This window comes from Platichthys flesus, chromosome 14 (genome assembly GCF_949316205.1).
Source record: "Platichthys flesus chromosome 14, fPlaFle2.1, whole genome shotgun sequence".
In the NCBI taxonomy this organism is placed as follows: Eukaryota; Metazoa; Chordata; class Actinopteri; order Pleuronectiformes; family Pleuronectidae; genus Platichthys; species Platichthys flesus.
The window spans coordinates 17,104,033-17,126,522 of NC_084958.1; the positions used below are offsets into that span (position 1 = coordinate 17,104,033).

At 41.3% G+C, this 22,490-nt stretch overlaps 1 protein-coding gene across 1 annotated transcript in view; it reads right to left on the reverse strand.

The window, feature by feature from the left end:
• pth1r (parathyroid hormone 1 receptor) overlaps positions 1–22,490 on the reverse strand; it is a 41,775-nt gene that overhangs the window by 14,402 nt on the left and 4,883 nt on the right. The window contains exon 2 of the mRNA XM_062404221.1: positions 5,540–5,642. Coding sequence (XP_062260205.1) covers positions 5,540–5,642 — 103 coding nt within the window. The remainder of the gene's footprint in view (positions 1–5,539; positions 5,643–22,490) is intronic.

The following is a 22,490-nucleotide window of genomic DNA, read 5'->3' on the forward strand; positions in this document are numbered from 1 at the left end:
GCATAAACTTTACACGTTTATGTAAATCAGGACCGCAGAGCAACCTTGTAACCTGTGTTTGGTTTGAGGACATAAGTGCGAGTCCACTCCCCCTCCACTGTAACGTCATTAAGACTATTCCCACAATGCTAATAACAAGTTGTGTGCTGAGTCTTATTTGTTCATAATGGTTGTTTGTTGGCTGGAGCAGATATCCATAATTACTACATTGTCAATGACATCACACTGTTTTTATGTTTGTATGGGTGCCATTTAAATTCTTCATTGCAACACTGGTGGCATTGTTGTAGCCCAAGTAGTCTACTACTACAAAATAAAGGTGCAACGTGATGTTGTCTATGAACTACATAATATTCAAATTAAACAAGGATTGTGCATACTAGGAAATGTCATAAAAATGAAACTGGGTTTTGTCTGTGAAAAAGAAGCAATTTAATTCAAAATGTGAAAAAATATTTTGTATTTGTCTTTAAATCCAATTATTTAATCATTGGCTAATTATTACACTTAGTGGGGAGCCCTAGTAGGCAACACGTCTATCATCTGTCTATGTGTTACTATATAATAATTAAGTAATAAGTAAAATACCCAGAATAGTAATGCAAATTGTACAACCTCCGAAATTAATAAAATGTAATCGTTTTCAATTAAAATAATTCATCCATAATTGCTTATCCTTGGAGGGACTATTAATAATATTAATTATAACTACAAAAAAGTCTAATCTTGTACCAGATTTTCCTTTGTAATGTTGATCATGTGAACTCATTAAAGAAGAACAATTTTTACAACAATTTTCAATACACTTCACATGTTTAGTGTGAAACTATAGGATTGCCTGGCTAAAGGAAACTCAAAGGAATTTTCAATTAAAGTTTATAGATGTTTTGAGGCTGTGGTGAAGAAAACGTAGAATGTGAAAACGCAAAGGAACCATCACAGCTTGAACCTCTCACCATTTTCTCCCACTTCCTCGGGATCCCTGCAAGATTGCTGACTGCATGCATTTCACAGAACATCACAAAAAACGTTGCCATCCCTTTTTGCAGGGAGGAAGGCGCGCCGAGAGATTTTGTTATAATGCATCTATGCTTGGTTCAGACAAAGAGCTGCAGGTTCAAAGGGAACAGAAAATCTGTTTCGGGGCACAGAACCCCCTAATTGTCAGCTAAACCGTGGACCTCAGCGCTCCGATAGTGGGAGCGAAATCCCTTTCCCCACAGATTCCTGGCAAAAGTCTCTCTTATGGTTTGGCATTTATGTTGTATTATTGAAAACATCTGCCACACTTTGACCACTAATAAGTAGCTGAGGATAAAACTAAAACTATCCTCTCTTTGCAGTAGATCCATTATTTTCTCATTCCTGTAATCAAACTTACAAAGAAACATCTGAGGCAATGACGACATGCTTTTTTTTTTATTGGCCTGTCACTTGGAGCACAAAATTAAAGAGCAGACCGACTGGAGCTGACTGAATCGTCAAGATCCCCGTTGGGAGAAAAACAGCGTTTCGTTTTGAGAATCGCACTGACCACACATCCTGGAAGTAAAAGTAGAATTGCTCTTCACTTTTGCCATAGGTTTTATAACCATAGGACCACCTACTAACAGGCTCAAATTAAACTCCGAACACACACACGCATATATAATTTCCCGTAAATTTCTTGACCACGATTTATATATAAACGTGACTACAAGGGCACTTTGGAATTAGTGATGTCACTAGGGTTTTTTATTAAGCTTTTCTTTCCCCCCTCTACTTTTTGGATTCTGACGTGCAGATGTCAAAACACATATTGTACTTTTTTCCTGATACATGCAAGCTTTTATAATGATTGCTGGTGTTATTCTACACCCAGACCGCAAGCTTTAAGTCTGAGCTATTTTCACACTGCAAGGTCTGGGTCATTGAACCCACATCCCTCCGCTGTCCTCTCCAGGCAAACCTCAATGTTTCCCTCAAAGAAAACCTTGTCTCGGCCACGTAATGGAGACTTTTGTGTATTTAAAGCACAAATGAGGAACAAAAACAAATAGATAAAACGCTGAAAGTCCAACAAAATCAAAGGTTCAGCCTAACACGGGACTCCATCTTTTTTCAATGAACCCAGAAAGGCACGATCGATTCATTACCCTGAGCAAATCCTATTTCAGGTGGTGTTTTAAAATAGTCATCACTCCACATCTCCTATAATAGTTCAGAAAACCACTTGTTTACACAGCCCAAAAAAGAGGAAAGAAAAACTCTGGGGGTGGTCAGGCAGGACACAGGCAAGACAAACACAGATGTAAAGCCAAAGTCCTGAAAAATGCAAACTAGCTGCTATTTTCTGATAATACCTCAACCCACAGAGTCAAGGTTTTACCACAATGCACGGAAGAAAGAGAAAAAAGTCCTAATGACCCGCACTTCAAGGAAAACGCTCACACGGGTCACCAGAGAGCACAAGTAATGCTTTCCTTGGGCGTTATCTCCGATCTTGACAGTCTCCATAAATTTGCACGACATCACAGCGAAAACCACGAAGGAGATTTTAAATGATTTCCACATTACATAATTACCGACAAACAACCAGATGAGACGTTCAAGTTCAAATCAAGTCAAGTCAAAGCATTTCATCTGCCTTAAGTAAAAGTAAAGAAAAAACGAATATCAAATCAAGCATGTTAAATAAGCACATATGTGCTTATCCAGGCAAACGCTGCAAACACACTGGGGACTAGTTATTACTTCTACTAATTCCTTCAGCTGTGATTGGACAGAGATGTGCAACGTTCCAAAAGAGGTCAGGAAACCACTTGCGAGATGAGTCCTGTCAGGGGGTGAGCCAACAGGATCAGGTCAGCTGTCAAGCACCTCCAGCATCCCACTGAAGACCAGTGGTGGATTCTTTGAATCCACCACTGGTAATGCAGGCGGTAATGCTTTCATCTGTGTTAGTGTGTTTGTTAGTTGGCAGGATCGATTTCAATTAAATTTCATGTGACATGAACCCAATCCATTTTGATGCAGATCCGGATCAGGAAGCAGAAGGAGTAATATATTCTCCAACTTAGCGAGAAAGCGTTTTTTTTACATTTTCATTAATTTCACAGAGAATAATTCATTAATCTTGATCAAACAAAAAATCAAGCTTAATTAGAGGACTGCAATTCATGAGTGATTGCCGTTTGGTGCAGATCCCCATAAAAATACTTTTTGCACATTACAAATTAAAATAATCGACATGTAACTGCGTAAAACAAAGAAAGATTGATTAAGAGCTCTGACACATGTGGCATAAATTAAATGAAGACAGCTGCAGATGTGCTTGGGGTTGTTGTTGAAGTGTGACAACAGGCTCGCCAGTCTGTAGGACATGTCAGGGTGGATCAGGCGTGATGTGGTCAGATGATCAGCACACACTCTCATCTGAAAGACGCCTAATGTTGGACTGACTGCTCTGCTTTTCATTAGCATGTACGGCCGCCCTGCTGAAAGTGCAGCGTGGTTATATGAAACCTGGACGTCTAACTCAAGCCGCCGTCCGGCGCCTGCACTCCTCGATAGTAGCAATTCTGTCATAGTTTCTTAAATCCAATTTCAGTTTTGTGGCTATTTATCAAAACCATGAAAAGTTGGGAAATACCACGAAGGGCAAAGTAACAACGGGGGATGGTCAACAAAGGTTCCCTCTGTTCGTTGCCTGGAAGTAAACATTTTTAATTATGTGTTTCATTTGTGAGGGGGTATCGTCTGGAGGGTCGAGGAATTCGATGTGACCGCAATCCACTGAGGTTAAAGAGAAAATAATACGATTGGTTTCACTGCGGGATCCAAAACCCTCCTCTGAACAATCAACTGGGAAAATGACAGCAACCACAATGAGATAGAGTAGATGCTGGTGTCTGCTGGAAAATGGTAGTCCTGAGACACCCATAAATACACAAATACACTCCAGGATCCGCTTCGATCTCAGGCTCTGGAAGCCACAAGGAGGACAAAGGAAACACAGCAGCATTTCAAACTGGGAAAGTGCACATTTAACTGCCTGACAACTGCACCACAAGAGGTATTCAACAGCATCAGCAAAAAGTGTGTGAAACAGACCCAAACATGATGATTCTCTGTTTGCTTGTTTTTGTCTAATGAAGCATCAAGGCGGTTCTTTTAAAGCGCTGAGGAGTTTTGCAGCTGATTAGTTTCAGGTCATATAATCAACAATCACAGTCCAACAAGTTACCAATCACGTTGAATCAGGACCACAAGGCGGTTTATTAACAGCCTGACCCACTCACGTTCACTCCTGTGATCATCATGCTTCTGCTGATGCTTGTCATGTTATTTGCTTTTACAGTTCCTGGCAAACCACTGTTTGTGCTGATTGATTTCTTCCTCTATCGCTCCAGCCTCTAGCTGGTGCTCGTGGCACCCCCTTTCACTGTATGAGTGTTTCAAATCTGTGCACATGAGGTTCTGTTCTGTGCAGCCCATGGGGGATTCATTGCACTCTCCACTGAACCCCTCGCTCCAGCTGGGATTCATTGGGGAACTCCCACAATAAATGCGCTTATTCTAACAAATAAAAGCATTTGGCAGCAATAAATGGTTCAGTCTCCTTTGGATCTGTGACAGATTTTTGTTTAGAAAGAAACCTGTTGCAGGTAGTGGAACATAACCCTGCTGGAAATCACATAAAGGCTAATGAAGAGGGACCTTGCCATCCCATGAGCCTGTAGCCATCTCACATATCGTGCATGTTTAGTTTCCACTGGTTTCAATATTTCAGTAATCTCTCATTGACATCTAACAAGGGATTTTGGTCAATATACACAAATGAGGATGGACAGGCTTATGGATTTGATCTGTTTTCCATCCAATACAATCATTCAAGCTGGAGATTTACAAAGGAAATACTTTAATCTCCTTGTTATTCTCTCACACCACAAATTTTGGTGGAGGCAACAAATGATGGACAGCTTCTCTCATATCAAGATAACCAATCGTGGTAATGTAACTTGTTAACTTTAGGTGGAACAAACTTAATGAAATTGTTTGTGACCACAGAGGTAATGTTTCCTCTCATTCCAGGTCAGTGGCTACATGCATCGTCCACACTGAAATATTAGAACAAATATCAGATGGTTTCCCGTGGAATTTTGGACGGAAAGTCGTGGCCCTTTGAGAGACAATTTAGATTCTGATCATTTGGACTTTAGCGATCCCCTGATATTTCCTCTAGCGCCACCACATTGTTGTTGCTTGTTGCCGTGAGCGAAATGTCTCCACTGGAGGATTTGTTATGTAATCTGGTGCAAGCAGATATTTTTGGCCCAATACAAAAACCTACAGGCATTCCCTTCAGCCTAAACTGCACCTTGGATTAGTGCTAATGAGAACATGTTAGTTTGCTATTACGCTTAACTGTGAATATGATAAACATTTCACCTGCTCCATCAGCACTTAGTATTGTCATTGTGAACATGTTAGCATGCTTACACTAGCATCTAGCATTTAGTGCCACAGCAAAGCCCCACAGAGCCACTGCTTTACTCACCAGGAACCTTGTGCTTTGACTTGATGTTTCCCTCACACTTCCGTTTGGCTCTGTACAACAGGCCTATCTGCTCCTCTTTCGTGAGCACATCATCTGTGTAGACCTGCAAAAGATGGAAAACACAGGGTTAGGAAGTCAGGGAAATATTGATGTGTAACTGCAAAGTGCATGATGCGTGTTTTGGAGCAAGATCCAGATCTCCAACACTGAGCCCCGACAATTACAACATCAAACGGCACACATGAGAGTTTCTGAAGTGTCCAAAATTGCAGAGAAAATATTTAATTACACATCAGTGGTCCCATCTGGATCTGAAATAAAGATTCTGACTCTGCTCCTCCAGTATAAATGCATCCGTTGGCTGATATTCAGACACGATTACGTCTTCACAGCTGCTTCAAACCCTCTAACCGCTCATCCCTGGTCATAGTGCTGCAGACAGCACAATCCAAATCCACTTTCCTTCAGTTAAATACTCCTCAACAAGTGACGTTTCCTCAAATGGAATATGAGTGAAAGCAGCGGCCTGGATGTTAAACAGACGGTTCTGTGTCTGGAAGGTCAGATTAGATTGTACTTTCAGTTCCCCTGTCAAGAGCTTAAGAGCTACACAGCACAACTATCAAAGTTTTTTTCCCCTTGAATAAATAATATTAGTTTCACTTGTTGTTCATCGTCCCAGTTTGTATTCCTGTGGTTTAATCATCTACACGGTCACTAATCAGACATGATTTCAAAGTTACAACATGGACAAAAACACGTTTTTTTCCCGATATTTCCTGAGCTTTTGAACACTGTGTTTGACGTGGCGTGGCACCTCAGGTGTGGTTTTCCAGTCAGGGGAACATTTTCCATTCTAATAGGTCACACTGACTGGCTCGCTGTTTGCCCACGGATCACTTTTGGGCAATGACAAATGTGACTCTATTGAAAGTGACCACATTTACTTTTAACGGAGCACAGTGCTGAGAAAAGTGGTGGAAAAAAAACGAAACAAAGTTAAAAAAAAATGCCCTGAACCACAAATCACCGGGATTATTACTGCTGCCAAACAGGAGTCTTCATGCTGCGTTAAGCCAAATGCAATATGCATCTACACACTGAGCTGAGATGTGGGCTGTGCAGCGTGCCTGGAGAGGTGGCTGAAGTACACTTCATGTTCTTGTCTTTTTTGGATTAATGACTACTTAAATCCAAAATCTGGATGTATGGTAATCTAGTTGCCTCATGCATGAGAGGAAAGAAACCGAAAAGTTAAATCCATACACAGGTGAAAAATACTGACGCTGCGAAAACGTGTATTACAGCCATTTGAAATAGGTCAGAAAACTAATTAAAATGCAAGATGCAACCATAGCGTCATCTGTATCAGCATCCACAAAGAGGAGGCAGAGGGGAGATATTCTTATTATAATGTAATGACTATGTTCTGTTCTGTCTATAACTACAATTAATTACCACTGATTTGTCGTCTTTATAAATTGGATCTTAATCTGGTAAGCATGATTCATCACTTCATTTCAGATTTTGAAAAAAGAAATCAATAAGCTTTATCAGAAAAACGCTCATTAAAATTAAGGTACTCATTATCAATCAGTTAAAGAGATGTTTGAATAGCTGTAATCCAGTAAAAAAAAGTACATTTGGAGTAGAATAAAGGAGCAGAAACTTGACTAATTAAAATACTCCAAATTATACTACAGCACAGTAAGTGCACTTGTATTTAATCACTAGGAAGCTCATTTTACTGCAGCAGAAGTACTGCACACTGGGCCGTGCATCTGTATTTGTGCCACCGGCTGCTACATACGACACGAGATGGACGAGCTGCAGCAAAGCACACGTTGTGATATTTTCCAGACGTTGTTTCAAAGCCCTCGATCTCAGCTCCCTATTTACGATGTGAAAGAGTATCTGAGGGACTTTCTAAATCTGCCCGCCGGCACTGGGAGTCATTCGGGAGCCGAGACGTGTATACATTGTCTCAGGGGCGAGTGCGTAATTTTCGCGAAACTTGAAATTAAACTGTAAATACCCGAGCCGTCATGGGTTTGCTGCACACAAAACCATATAACCTCAGTCCATCAATATTTTCACTCCTCAGAGCGCCGAAATAAGGATGTCCAGTCTGGGAGCTGAATGGTGTTATAGAATGAGGACGTTTATGGCTTTGCACGGTAAACAACCACAGATGGAACAACATTCAACCGCAGGCGAACAAGGATAGATACTACCTGTTTGCTGTGCTAACTACGCCAATATAGAATATTCCACTGACAGCTCCTGCAGAAGTCCACACTATTTTCATTTTAATAACTGGCTGGTGTTACTTGAGGTGAAAGCTCCACCCATCAGGAAACCAGAGACGCAGGGTTCTAGATGCTAAGTGATATGTTCATCACAGTATTGTTAAGTGTAGTATAAGAAGCAATGAGAAATGTCAATATTCATTTTCACCTTCGTCTTCAAAGTGGTGCTCTCAGGTTTTTTCCAGCTCTTTTCTAAAACCCTGCAGAGTGAGTGTGTTGTTTCCGACACTTTAAGAACAAATGCATTAACCTCTAAGGCACAGATCCAGCCTCCGTGAAACATGAGGCTGGAACGAGGCATGGAGTTTCAGGGGTTTATTTTCCCTTAAAGAAAGTGGAGGGACTTCTCCTTCATCTGCAGACTCCTGCTCGCGGGGATGTGGAGGAGTATCGTTTACCGTTTTAAGAAGAGAGTCCTGGGTAATAAGTGTGCCCCCTGATTATTTCTGAAAGCGATTCCTCCTCCACTGGCCTGCGTCCAAACCTCCAAAGTAAACACGACTTCTCACAGGGAGAAACGTGGACATTCTTATTTACTGCATTTCATTCAAAACACAGTATTCTTTTTGTTTAAGGCTTTTTGAGTGTGTGCCAAAATAAAAAATTAGAAAAAAATACACACTATATAAATATGTGTTTTTTTCGTCACCGGTCACTAGAATACAAACTCCACTTGAATAAACCACAAGTTTCTATTTGTCTTTGCAAACTGGGGCTCGATGGCTTACACTGCAGCGCTCTGCGAGAATATAAGACCAATATTGAGAGAACTGTATTTAGGCTGCTGTGTGAAGACAGTGTTGAACCACCGTGACTAAATACTGACACTATACACCATGAGAGCCAAAGGCACATTTACAATTTAGTTTTCTAATTCAAGCATTTGCGTACGAAATTATTTTAGTAACCAAATGTTGTGTTTGGTTATAAAAGTTCTGCTTGTCCGGGGGCCACAGATGAATATCGTCAGTGTTCATTTGTTGATTTTTGGGGGAATATTTTGTGGGGGAATTATTTTTTTTTTGCAAAACAGAAGTTGAAAAGTCGTCCGTCAGGAATGGTGTCATGCGGACAGACGCTGTGTATACACCGAGTGGAGACACTGGGTTTCCGGTACATTAGCAGCAGTCTTGATTGTGGACAGCCTTTTTTTTTTTTTTTCAAGAAAGTTGAGGTTGACCAAAGTCATTTCCTGAAATGGCCGACAGTGAATCAAGGGATTGAAACGCTGGAGCTTGTGAGGCTGAGTTTCATTAGAGAGCCACAAAACAAAAAAACACGAGGAGCCAGCGAGTTTAAATGAGCTGGAAAAAAAACAGCACTGAATCCAATGGAGAGCAATTATCAGTAATAAGTCAACGATGGGTTTGATCTCATTAGTCGAATCTCAGACCATGAAGAGGTCCATTAAACACACATATACACACACACACAAACACACACAAAAAGCATAATCATACATTCCAAACATAACGCCACATTTGTTTTTATCAGAACAAGACAGTGTAAAAACCTTTTACACTGACCTCCCTAGAAGACAAATGAGATTATAGTACTATTTTTTGTTTTTGCATTCAAGCCTTTATCTGATAGCTTATTAAACCGAGGCAGACGGGGAACGAGGGAAGAGAGAGTGGACATAAACATGCAGCAAAGGTCCTTGTCCAACCCGGGACTTAATGATGTGGCACTGGACTTTCAGCCACCAGGATGCTTCAGAGGGAACATCATTCTCAAAATAATGACATTTGATGATGATGATTGATTTGGACAGACCTCAGTCCCTCAAATATATTTATCAGTAAAGTACACTTGATGGACTGCGGTTTATTGTAAAGCAACAGAAACCGTGGTAAACAAAGTTTGGCTTAATGATGGTGCCGAGGGGAATGATTGCAGGTTGTAAATGTTTTCGCCTTGCAATCACACTTGTGCAAAAACACACATTTTGTTGTTGTGAGTAGCGTGTCGGGAGAACAACAAGCTTGACGGAGGCGCTAGACAGCCGCTGAGGGTCCACAGGGCTGAGTGACTGGCTGAGATCCAAAACAACAGTTGGGTTTTTCAACAGCGTCTTCATCTTCATTCCACAACGTGAGCTAAATGGGTTCATTTCAACCGACAACTGAGACGCAGAGATGGGCTGCACCTGGAAAATGTCACTGAATATTTATCAAGACAAAGCAACACCAGACTTTCCCTCGACACCACGGAGAGATCAGGATGTTCCAGCGCATCGATCTTCTCTTTACCAGTTATCAAGATTAATTCAGGATAATCCCAATGGACACCAGTTGCTGTAATTTTGATTTAAAGGTTTTTTCATGCTCCTAATGTAATACATACATGTCATTATACAGAACAGTACCTGAAAGTGAAAAACAGCTGTTGCACTACATCCAGTGTTTATAAAAGGAGCATAGAGCCATGGACTTATATAATGAATATGCTGTAATACACGGCAGATTTCATTGCTGTGATCCATCTGTACATTATCTAAAACACTTATCCTTTGAGGGTCATGCACGGAGCCGGAGTCAATCCCAGCAGGCAGTAGATAACAGAGACAAACTATCATACACACACACAAACACACACAGAGTCTCAAATCAACACCAATCTGCATGACTGGGTGGAACATGCAAACTCACCGAACTAGGATTCAAACGGGAAACCTTTTACTCATGAAGAGACGGAGCAAACCACTGCCCCACAGGAACCAAGTGTATTCATGAAATTTGACATAATTCCAATTTTCCCCCACACTGATTTCAGCGTGAGCTACAGCATCTGAGAGTGTGTGCGTGGATGATAGTGGTTTTACTTTCAGGGTAGACTTCACATGAGCTTGATAAACACAAGATTAGCATTCATCCAACTATTAAATTGTTAAATATGCAAGGTGAAGGGTTACCCTGTGCAGTGTAGACACCAACACAAACACACACACACACACACACACACACACACACACACACACACACACACACACACACACACAGTCAGTATTCAGGGCTTGTAGATGTTTTTACTGTCAACATTAACCTTATGATCACAGCTCCGCTGGTATTTGGCCTGGAAACACAAGCCGTAGTAATTTGCTCTATCGTTTCACACTTGTATGATAAAACCCCCTGTGTTGGCTGATCCGTCACAGAGGATGAGATTCCTCAGTAGACGCTCAGATAAAGTGAGACCTTTCTTTCCAGATCACACTTCATCACATGGGTGATAAATAATATATAAATAATATTTACTCTGGTCTGTGCAAAGCGCCTCTATTATGGGAGTACATTTGAATGTTTGTTTTATGTACGTGTTTTGGTCACTTGCCATTCTTTACACCATAAGCTAACATTCACTTCCTTGCTGTTGGCTTATATTCAACATTTGATCCCCAGGGCTTTTTTTGACTTTCCTGTTCCACCCCCCCAAAAAAAAAAATTGGGGTCTCAAAAATTACAAGTCCGCTGAATCTTGTTTTTAATGGCCTGTCCTCTATCTGGAAAAAAACATGAATATGTTACTTCTGACATATTGCACCGCATGAATGTTTTAGCGGATGAGGTTCCTGGATATTATAAACTCTATGAGTCAGTGCCACTCCTCTTCAACTGTGCAATTTGCATTTGATGATAAAAACCACAAACCACAAGACTGGTTGTCCTTTGGAAATGCTTGCCGACCACATTCTGACTTAAAGCAGCATTTAGTTCCTAATTATACCCTGCTCTGGTCATAGGCTTGAAGAACAGCACTTTTGCCCTTGATGGAAACATTGTGTGAGCTCTGAGAGGCGGCGCACATCTTGTGGAGTCCAGATAGCGGTGACTCTATTGTTCTCTGAGTAAAAAACAACCAGTATTATGTTATACAAGGGAGCTATTCAAATACAAGTCAGGCTGGTTACTTTTATACAGCAATACCAGCCCAGCATTTTAATTTTCATCAAAAGCTTAATGATTATGCAACAATCAAAAGCGCCAGACATTTCATAATATCTTAATGGATGTCACGAAAGTGTCGGCTAATGATACACGTGACCGGCGGACTGGTGGAAGGACAATGAGGAGCAATCAATGTAAATATAGTCATTTTCTCTCTCCAGATTATGATGACTGAAGGTTAAAAATATTTTCTGGAGTGGATTTGTAATCCATTAGAGGTTGTTTTTCCCACGATGTGACAGATCGTTCAGATTGAGCACATGCAGTGCAGCATTCACGGTATCAGCCTCTGCGTGGAAACCTCGGCTCTAAGCCTCTAGATCGCAGCAGCTGACGATAAAATACAGGATGATGTCAGTGTTCCTTTAACTTTTAACATTTGCCACAAAGATATTCACACGAATATGTCGAGAAACGGATTCAGCTGCCGAAGTGTCAGATTTGTAGATCAGTTTTATTTTAAGTAGTTGGAAATCACTACACCCTGCAATAATCGCGCGGACGATATGTAGATGAGGTCGCAGAAAGTAGGGCTCTACAATATTTATCAGGATGGACAGCAGGTGTGTCCTAATGGACTCATCCATTTTTCAATGAGTCTTTGACCAAAATACACGCGGCTGCATGGGGAAAGAGGAGGAGCCTCGGCATGTCTGAAAGCTTTCCATAGGGTTCATTTTTCACACAAAAGGTTCCATAAATGAAAGATGACGGTGAATCGACAGGTGAGGGCGACTCCGTGGTTCAGGTTTGCCTCCGTTGATTCACATCCGCGTCTTCCTGTTCCTCTGCCTCAGATGCTAGTTAATCCAGCTAATTTGCAGAGTCATGTTCTCGTACTGGAGGACTCACCGTCAGCACTCTAATTAGGCGACTGCAGGAGGCTTTTCAATTTAAATTCCACTTCGTTTAAACATAAAAATAACTGGCTTCATTACAAAATCACAGTTTCACAAGTCTAAACGGATGTGGGCCATCAACCGCCATTGATCCGCCATCTGCCACTTCTGCATGCGGATCTTACCGCTCACTCTGTCCATTACAGAACACTCTGAGCAACTCTTCATATTTTGTCCATATTTTCCTACATGGAGGAGCAAATAATGTATTATTATATGATGCCACCCATTACAACAACACCACGGACACCAACCTCCACTAGAATTACTGCCCCGAAGTTGTGTTTTTCTGCAAACCAGTCGAATTGCATGAAATACGGACAGCATGTTCTCTTCAGAGAAGGTGGATGTACAGAGCATGAGGATGTCAGAGGGAAGTGGACATTCCTTTTATAACATATCGTTATTTCGTTATTTGTCAGAAAAGTGTGTCAGAAAATGTTTTTGAAGTTTGGCGTTTTTTGAGATCACAGTGCCCTTGAACTTTGCCGACTACAATCCATTCTCCTCATCTCTGAGCCCGAGTGCAATTTGTGCCAAATCTGAAGAAACTACATCCAAGCCCATGAGATATTGTGTCAACGAGAATAAGACGGACGGACAAACAAGACAAGCAATCAGAAAACATAATGCCTTCGGCTACGGCTGTCGCCAGTGCGGAGGTATAAAAATGACCATCAGTGGCCATCTGGGAGCCACCATCATTATTTTTCATAAACTGTCGAAAATGGTTAAACCTTGTACATTTGACAGAAGCAGCATTATATTTATTTATTTTCCGCGAATCTGGCATAAGCCATGGTTCCTCAGTTTGCTCAGTAGATTCCTTGTTAGTTTTTTGTTGTTTCTTAAAAAAACACATTTCATATATTCCTGTATTTAAAGCTAATGAAGGAGAAAATGATGTGTACGTGTGTATGTGTTGCCGTTCTGAAGAGGCGGCACACACACACACACACACAAACAGTGGGAGCTGGGGTGCAGAGAATGTGTTCAGTCTGACCAGTGCAACACCGTGACGAACACGTTAGAGTCAAAAGTCACTGTGACCCTCTTCCAACCTGACTAATGAAAATCATTGCTGCAGCAAGATGTGTGCCATTACCAGGGAGAGCCCAGCATAACACAGCAATCAGTGCAGGGTGGATGTAGTTAAACATCTTAGCAAAGAAGGAGTAGAGAAAAAAAAGGTGATGCATTTAGAGGTCAAGCAATCAGCGGCTTTTCCACTCAAAACCGAAAGTACACGCAGAAGCCTGCTCTCTGCAAACAACCAGGACAAGGACACGGTTTATATAAAACCACTAATTGCAGCCGTCTTCCAAAGAAAACCTCTATACTCTCGGCTAATTTGGCAAAACTTAATCAGCCAAGGTGTCTCTCTCATGCTAATGTTCCACCCTTTTGTTTTAATTACTGAAAGAGGCGTATTAAAGAGAATGACCCTTGTGTTGGTGGTCAGCTTGACTGAAATGTTTTTCACTGGAGCCATTTTAAAACCAACATCATTTATAATCAAGAGGCAAAGACATATACAGTATATAGCTGCATAGGAATATACAGAGAATGTGTACAAATATACATTTGTTGTGTCTAGTATAAAACAACATGTACTATAACTCTGTGCATGACTTCCAGGAAAATGCCTTTGCATGACATATGAGATAAGTCCACTTGAAATGCAAGCTATTAAGGAGGGTTAAATCAAAATTACATTGCAGCTTCAATCGAGTGTTTTCATTAGTCAAGAAATAATTGTGCAATCGGAGATACATGAAGATAAAAAACATGAAAAGCGAAAGTTGCCTTTTGCTTTTCTCTAACACCAATATTTAAGTTTCAACCTTTTGACACCACTCTTCAAATGTGGCTCGCAGCTCGAGTGAGTCTATAAAAAGATGCTTTCCGGCAAATCTTATTCTACAAAGCCACTAAATAATGCGTAGAGCCATTAATGGATTAACTTGCTGAGATAAATACAGCATAAACGGTGTGTGTCCCTTTATGGCTGCATTCAAAGGATTTAATACACATTAGGGACACAAATGTTAATGCATAGGTTTGAGGATGAAGATGATCAGACTGTCTGGTGGGTGAAAGAAAATAGGATCACACATGGGCTGCAGTGTAAACCGTGCCCTCCAACCGAGAGGCCTGCTCCTGCCCTGTCAGTGTTGTCTTTCCACCGACTACAAGGTCACTGGAGCTGAGGTCTTTGAACCATGTTTGCAATTGACTAGAAATGACTGGAGCCCGTGGGTACGAGGCAGAGTCCGTAGCAGCAGGCAAACAGTGGGCAGTGATGAGAACGTCACGATTCAATATCTGGTTTAATCCATCGTAAACACAGCAAAGCAACAGTTTGGGAGAAGCTGCTTTGCACGTCAGTAACTCAGAAGGAACGCTGGAGCACAAAATCGTCTTTATGGGCTAATTGTGGTGTTTTTTTTCTTTTCTTCTCAATCATAAAATCCTCCACCAGCTAAAGCCGGCGGTAAGCAAGCTGGCCTAATGACGAGAGGTTGCTATGTTTAAATTTAGGGAATATGTCATCCCAGATCGGAAGGGGCGGTGAACTGAAGCAGAACTTCAAATCCTTGGCACATGAAGGGATCGGGACCAGAGTTTCTGAGTTTTCCTAAATCTGCATAATTGTAAGTAATCCCTTTCAAATTAAGGCCACATTGCACAAAAGCTCTGAGTTGTCACATATGTTAAACTGAAGCCACAGTGATACCATGCAAATCAAAATGAGCCTCACAATCCCGAAGACCTCGAACTCATAGAGTACATAGCAATTTAGCATTTTGTGTATGTAAAATGATCACACAACACTGACACACAAACTCAAAATGATCACATTTGGCAGCGGATGATATTTTAATTCCATGCTAACAGCCTCAAGCTCACTTCATTCTGAGGTTCCCCCAATTTATAAATAAGTATTTTAAATTTCATGAATCTTGAATATGTAGTAGAGAAACAGAGCTTTTAAGTTTTCACTAGGTGCATTTGTTCTAATATGCTCACATATTTGTAGTGTAAGTATAACATGCAATACTTTAGCCGGGATACTTTTATGTCTTTATTATGAGAGCTTAATAAATAAACATTAACTGTTTAGTATAGTTTATCTCCTTTAAAAATAAATGTTGTGGCCATGCATTAAATTATATGCTGTAGATATGCAAATAACATATGGTATTCTACAACTCTGGCAATAAATATGAAAAGTCTTCCAAGCCGATGTTGCTCCCGCATCTATTATAGCACATACTGAATGTAGGTCTTCACTGTGGCCTTCATCCACATGCACATCGTGGAAAAACCCTCATCAATATTAACACATCAAATAAGCTAATTCCACACAGAGCGCCTCTTCATTCAATGCCACATTACACCATTAAAAATAATTACAGAAATGAGCCACAACCTCTAACGAGTGTTCCAGCTCGAGGGTCAGATGGTAAGTTTGAGGATTCATGAAACTTTCGGGTGAAAAGCTGCCAGGTTATGATACGTACAGCAAATGTGTACGTGCTTCACTTTGCACGTTTCAGCGCAGGTTTGATAGCAGAAGTAAAGTGAGTTGGTTGAACGACTGAGTTGCAAACCCCATAAACTGAATGATCGGTGTTATTCACTAGCATGTTTTTTCTGTATGATGATACAATATGCAACTCAACAAATATACAAATTTAAAATACAGATTTTAATTTGTTAAATAACTAATTGAATAGATAATCCGTTCATTTCAGGGTTACTTGGAATTGCTTTTAGCAGGCCAATCCAGAAAAGGGAACCAGTGAACTTTGATGGAAACCAGTATCATCTAAAGTTGGAAAAACTCAAGAAATTATCAATAATATTTGGATTAAATCCTCAATCTGACCTTGAATCCACAATTTAAATTATACTTCTACATGTTATTAATGAAAGTTTATACAAGTACATTCATATGGAGCATTTCAGATAAGTTGAGCTCTGACTGACCGTAGCTTTGCAACCACATTCAGGGTCCGGGCTCTTATTGGCTTGTGTGTTAAATGTCATGGAGCTAAACTGAAGTCCAGCCAAACTTCACACTGTTATCTGAAGTTAAAATTGGCTGAGATTTGTGCTGAGCTGCCATGTGAGGATTTCTTCACTTATTGCTGGAAAATCCGGAGCAGCGAACTGCATACTTATAAACCATAAGCCCCTGAGTTTTGCAATGAAACTAATAAAGGTCCCTTTTAAGAAGGCCGGCCTCCTCTCAGCCGTGAGCCCCGGCCCAAAGTCTGAGGTCTGAGTCAAATCACGTAAACGTCTGGATCGGATGTGTGAAATCCTGCTTTTCCTGCTCGTGATCATTTTGGGAATTGACTCGTGACCGTCTACAAACTTCATCCCTGTTGCGTTCAGGGGCTGGAGAACGAGTCTGAGAGCGTTTGTGTATCTGACACTTAAATCCATTCAACAACGGTGGGGGCAGGGCCGAGCAGGATCGTCGGTCAATGGCAAAGGCATCTATGTAGCTGAGAATTTTCACATGTCAACTCGACTGAGCTGCTGTGGGATTCCAATCATATTGCCTGCAAGGAAGTCTGCACCACAATATTGATACAGCAGCTAGCTGCTGAAAAGGCACCACAAAGAACACAAACTCATAATCTCGGGCAATCAACCATCAATTCCTCATGATTCATTTGAAATATTGAGTTTTTATAAAAATTCTTCTGTCCAACAATGTCCATGGACACGGTCAACAGTCAGGGAGCAGATAAAACCCGGACGGCCTTATCAAAGAATGACAGAGGAGAAGCGGCCTGTCTTTGTGAAATGTGTCAAATTTACTTCCCTTAGATAACCAGGATGTGCATTCAGATGACAAGTGGAAAACGCCTGTCCCCAGAAAGAGGAAAAGGCATTTCATCTGAGACATGGGGACGATGAAGAAAACAACTATTGAAAGGGGAAGTTTGGGAGTGGAACTATTGGATGTCTCAGCAACTTTGGCGCACCACACAGCCTCAACTTTGTCGTACAGCTGCTCGTTGCCTTCTGAAGATACATCCTTCACATGATGTGTGACTTGAAATAAGAAGAAAATGCATCATGAAGGCGTCAAATTGAAAAGTCTGACTCTGCAAAAGCGATATTAAATCTGTTTTCCTGTGCGGCTCCGAGTGCTGGCACTTCCACAATGAATGCCTCAAGAAAAAAAAAAAAAAAGGCGACATATTCTACCCCTAAAAAGAGATTGAACGTGGGCGGATACAATGGCTTGAGCATGTCCTCAGATTGAACCAGAACTACATAACAAAGATCGCTCTGAGACGGACCCCCTGGAAAACGCAAACAAGCTTGACCTAAAACACGTGGTGGCAAGCTGTGACAGCTGAGCTGACAGAGACGGGTCTGACATGGAGCCCAGTATGGAGCCCAGTATGGAGCCCAGCATGGAGCCCAGGACGGAGTCCGAACCCAACAGTCACGTTAAATCTAATCAAGCTGGGCCTCATTACACACACTCATAGAAATCAGTCTCCTAAAGGTGCCTGACTGTAAAAATGTCTTACAATGTTAAAGAGAGTTATAATTATCTGGCATCAACACCATGATCTGCACCGAAATGTGATGGGTTCTTCCCTGACCCATAACAAATCCATTCACCAAGTTGCTTGAAAATCAACTTTGGTGATCTTTAAGAGCGTTGGAGTTCATCGTGCAGAGAGGCACGTCATTCAAATATCTGTTAGAAGTGTACGTGTTTCAGCGAGGTGTAAAAGTGGCATTGAGTTACACATACCCTCACATTCTTCAAGTGGAAAGTTTAAGAAAAAAGAGCTGAGGTCACGGTAAGTCAAGCAAACAAGCCCTTTCCTGAGTCAAACACAGCCACGGTATAACCTTACCGTGCTGGTGAAACTGAAGACACTCCTATTCACACACACGTTACGAGTCTGACTCACAGGCCCTTAAAACTGAACAATGTGTCAGTCAATGCGAAGGGAAAAGAAGGGGAAACGAGGATGTGTGCTTTTCTTAGAGGAAGTGGAAGAAATCAGATTGCTCCTCAGTTGTCTCTGGAATTCCCTCGGCTACTGTAAGGCTCCACAGTGAAATACTGATCATGACGATGTGTGTCTGTGTGTGTGTGTGTGTGTGTGTGTGTGTGTGTCTGTTTGTGTGTCTGTGTGTGTGAAGGGTATTTTCCCACTACAAGTTGCCTCTGTTAGCTGAATCCCATGCTGATCCCAGGAAATTTCAAGCAAACATGTTAAGTGACCAGTGACGACAGCGCATGACCCATGATCTGCAGCGGCGAGGCATGTGCAGCGGCTTATGCACAGTTTACACCCTCGTGCTGCTTCAAACCGTTTTTTTACGTGCTGGGAAACTCCATTACAAAACAGGAAAGGCCCATCTGCTGACATATAATCTCACTTGGACGCAAAAATTACATTTCAACCAAGCTGTGCCCTAAATTGCACCCTCTCTCTCCAACCGTATAAACTGCTGCTGATTTCCATTTCTTCAACTTCCAGGCACAATGACACGATACTTTTTGATGCTGAGCGAGAAGAGGTTATTTTCGGTGTGTTCCAGTGACTCAGAGATGTGACGTTTATCTCAAGGAGTGCAGTGTCTGGGTACCATCTCACCCGAGCTCCAGGCTTCCCGTGGTACGATCTATAACTGGAGACCACAGACGGAAAAATCTTTTTTAAATCCCATTTTTGTTTATTAGAGTTCAAACACAAGCAGTGGTCAGTAAAAGTCACTGGAATCGCTGTGAGCATTTAAATGAGGGTTGAAGTGTTTTGGTTGATTTGTTTCTATTTCCAGAATCCAACCCTCGTTATAGCAACTTGTCATTAGTAGGTTATAAAATCCAACAATTATTCTAATGCCAGTCTGGCACCACCTCATATTATGAAGTGATTAAGACTTTTTACACACTGAGACCGGGTTGGAAAGGATTGCAGCCTGCAGGAGTGACATCATTCAATCCTCTTATCCTGTTCAGCAGTGCAATAATGGGAATCCACTGTTTGCACGTACACCAGTCAGCACTGGCATTAGTATGAGCTACAGGCACACTGTGGCTAAGATACTGCACGAGGGCTGGTGTGGTCTGCGAATAAAAAATAAAATAAAATGTTTAAAGTTCTCCATATGAACTCCCACATCAACAAAATGGAAAATCCACAAGCTCATACTAAACACGGGGCAGACAGAACAAATCCAAAAATACAACTGCAGTATCTTCACGTCTGATCAAATGAAAGAAAGTAGGTTTAATATAAAAGAACATAATTACATCTCATAAAATCACATTATTATATGATCTCTCTCTCTACTTCCCCTGCACATCATCCTTCATCAAAAGAAATGGCCGTTCAAATACCATCCTTTATTCGTTTTTTTTGCCCTATATAGGCCAGTCATTGTTTCCTACAATGCATCATGAGTTGTGGTGCATGACGGATGGTCAATAATCGAGCAAAATCGACCATCATGCATTGTACTGGCGGCTGAGAGACGAGAGGAGCGGGGGGGCAGCAGGAACACGTTGAACTTTCGTACAAAAGTCAATGTCGTACAAACGACAGCATAAAAGCCTGTTTAACATTTAAAGATGGTCATTCAACAACAAGTGTGGGTTTCGGACAGAGCCCAGCTTCACCAGCTGCCTCTGCTTCCTCTTCAGCATTGATTGATTTGATTGGTGCTTGGGTGTTTATTTTAAGCATGATTTGATTGGCTGGTACTTCTGTAGCTGCGTGAAAACGCGAAGCAAATTAACCACGATGCATTCTGGCAAAAGCTTGACATCACCCCACTTAGAGAGTTGTAGCAGCTGAAGCCTCGTATGCTTATTTGCGAGTCCAGCGTAACCCCATTGATAACTCACTGACTCTGATTTGGCTAAAGAGTGTTAATATTGTATTGAACTGCTACGAACCCAGCAGCTGCACTGTGTTCAAATACTGATCTGTAGGAAAACAGGGGCTGCAGCAGAAGAAGAGAGACGGGCTGAGTTTAAGTGAGCATAATAAACTGACTAATTACAGCGCTTCAGGCTCTACGGGCGGCCATTGGCGTGGTGTGAACAGACGATGACTGATGATGTCAAAGCAAAGGGAAATTCACCACACTAAAACCAGGGTAGCAAGATGAGAGAGTTGAAGGAACTCATTTTAAAAGTTGTGGTTTCCTCTGCAGCAGTAGTTCTGTCGTTTTTGTGATAGAGAGAGAACAGTCTCAAGTGGATAAAGGAGACATATTATTATATCAGCGTTACTGTCAGTGACCTGCACTTTAGAGGAACCGTGGGAATTCCCTGTTGGATGAAATTTTGTAACTGTAATCCTGATTAAAGCTCCATGGTGTCATTCTTTCCCTGTTTGAAGGATTAGTATCAAAGTCAAAGTAGCAGACATGTCACAACAACCGCTGAGCTGGTTTCTCTCTTTCTGCCTGTGTTGTTTACAGTCGAGCAGTAGGACAGCTATCAAACAGAACATGAGTTGTGTAATCGGGAGGGTTTTATGAGGGCAAACAATTTACAACACAATTACAATCAGCAGCAAAGGACGATGGAAGCACAGCACGGCCATATCCCCAACCTGCAGCCACTGCTGCTGCTGTTGATGTTCATTACGAGATCATTTCAAAAATAACAATATAACATGTGTAAATCAAGAACTGATTCATCTATTTGAAGATGGATGAGGTTGTCTCTTTTTTGGTAAATATTCCATGATTTTGTCTTCCAGCTGCATGAGTCAGAGACCGTCTTTTGTCCAATCATGATCAAGTGATCACAATTTGGGGAAGTTTAATCAGCTGAAGATGTATAAAGAGCTGACATTGCAGACTCGCCTGGTACAATCAAATCAGTGATGTTGGAATATATAGTTTGTCACCTCAAAGAGAGATGAATGTGGATTTTGAGATTCGTTATATAAAATTGCTTTCAATGTGTGATGTATGGTGTGTGTTCTATCTTTTTAGTGTGTAGCTTTTTATGCTCATTTTAGTATTTGTAAAGTATCATTGAGTAGGGCTCTATTAATAAAATGTATTATTATTATAACACACCTAATAACAATCGAAACAACAGCATTCATAGCTTTTAATCCATAATGCCTGTGATCCAACATGGGAGCTTTTGTTTCAGATGTGGACTCACATGCCCATATTGGCCAGGTCTGTTAATAAGGAGCTTCTTTCTGTAGTTTCATTGCTTTTGTGCAGTGCGCTCTGATTGGTACATTAGAGAGCAACTTAATACATCACTGCACCTCAGTCAATACTGCAGAAGACTTTGTGATGCTAACAAATCCCAGTGGGGATTGGTTTGACCATGCATAAAAGCCCACCTCTAAAGGATTGATTAAAAAGAAGCCTCATTTGCTGTGGCTAACATCAGATCAATGAGTGGGTAAAAAAACAACAACATACAAATAGCAAACAGCAAAACTTAATTCCTCTGGTTTTATGGTTTGAAGGCTTTGGTAATTCACCATCAAAACTTCACTTGGACACCAAATCAATGCTGACACACCTCTTACTGCCTCTGCTCCCCCTCTTGGGAGCAGTAAAGGTCACACTATGACGCCTGGTCTTGCATCACACACACAAAAACAACCACACACACACACACACACACACACACAGGCACACACAAAGAGCCCTTAATAGAACAGACCTTTGAACAGACAAGAATAAAATAGAAGAACCTAACAGATTATACCTATTGTGTGAGCATGGCTGTGGGACTTTCATAAGAGATGACACACAGGTT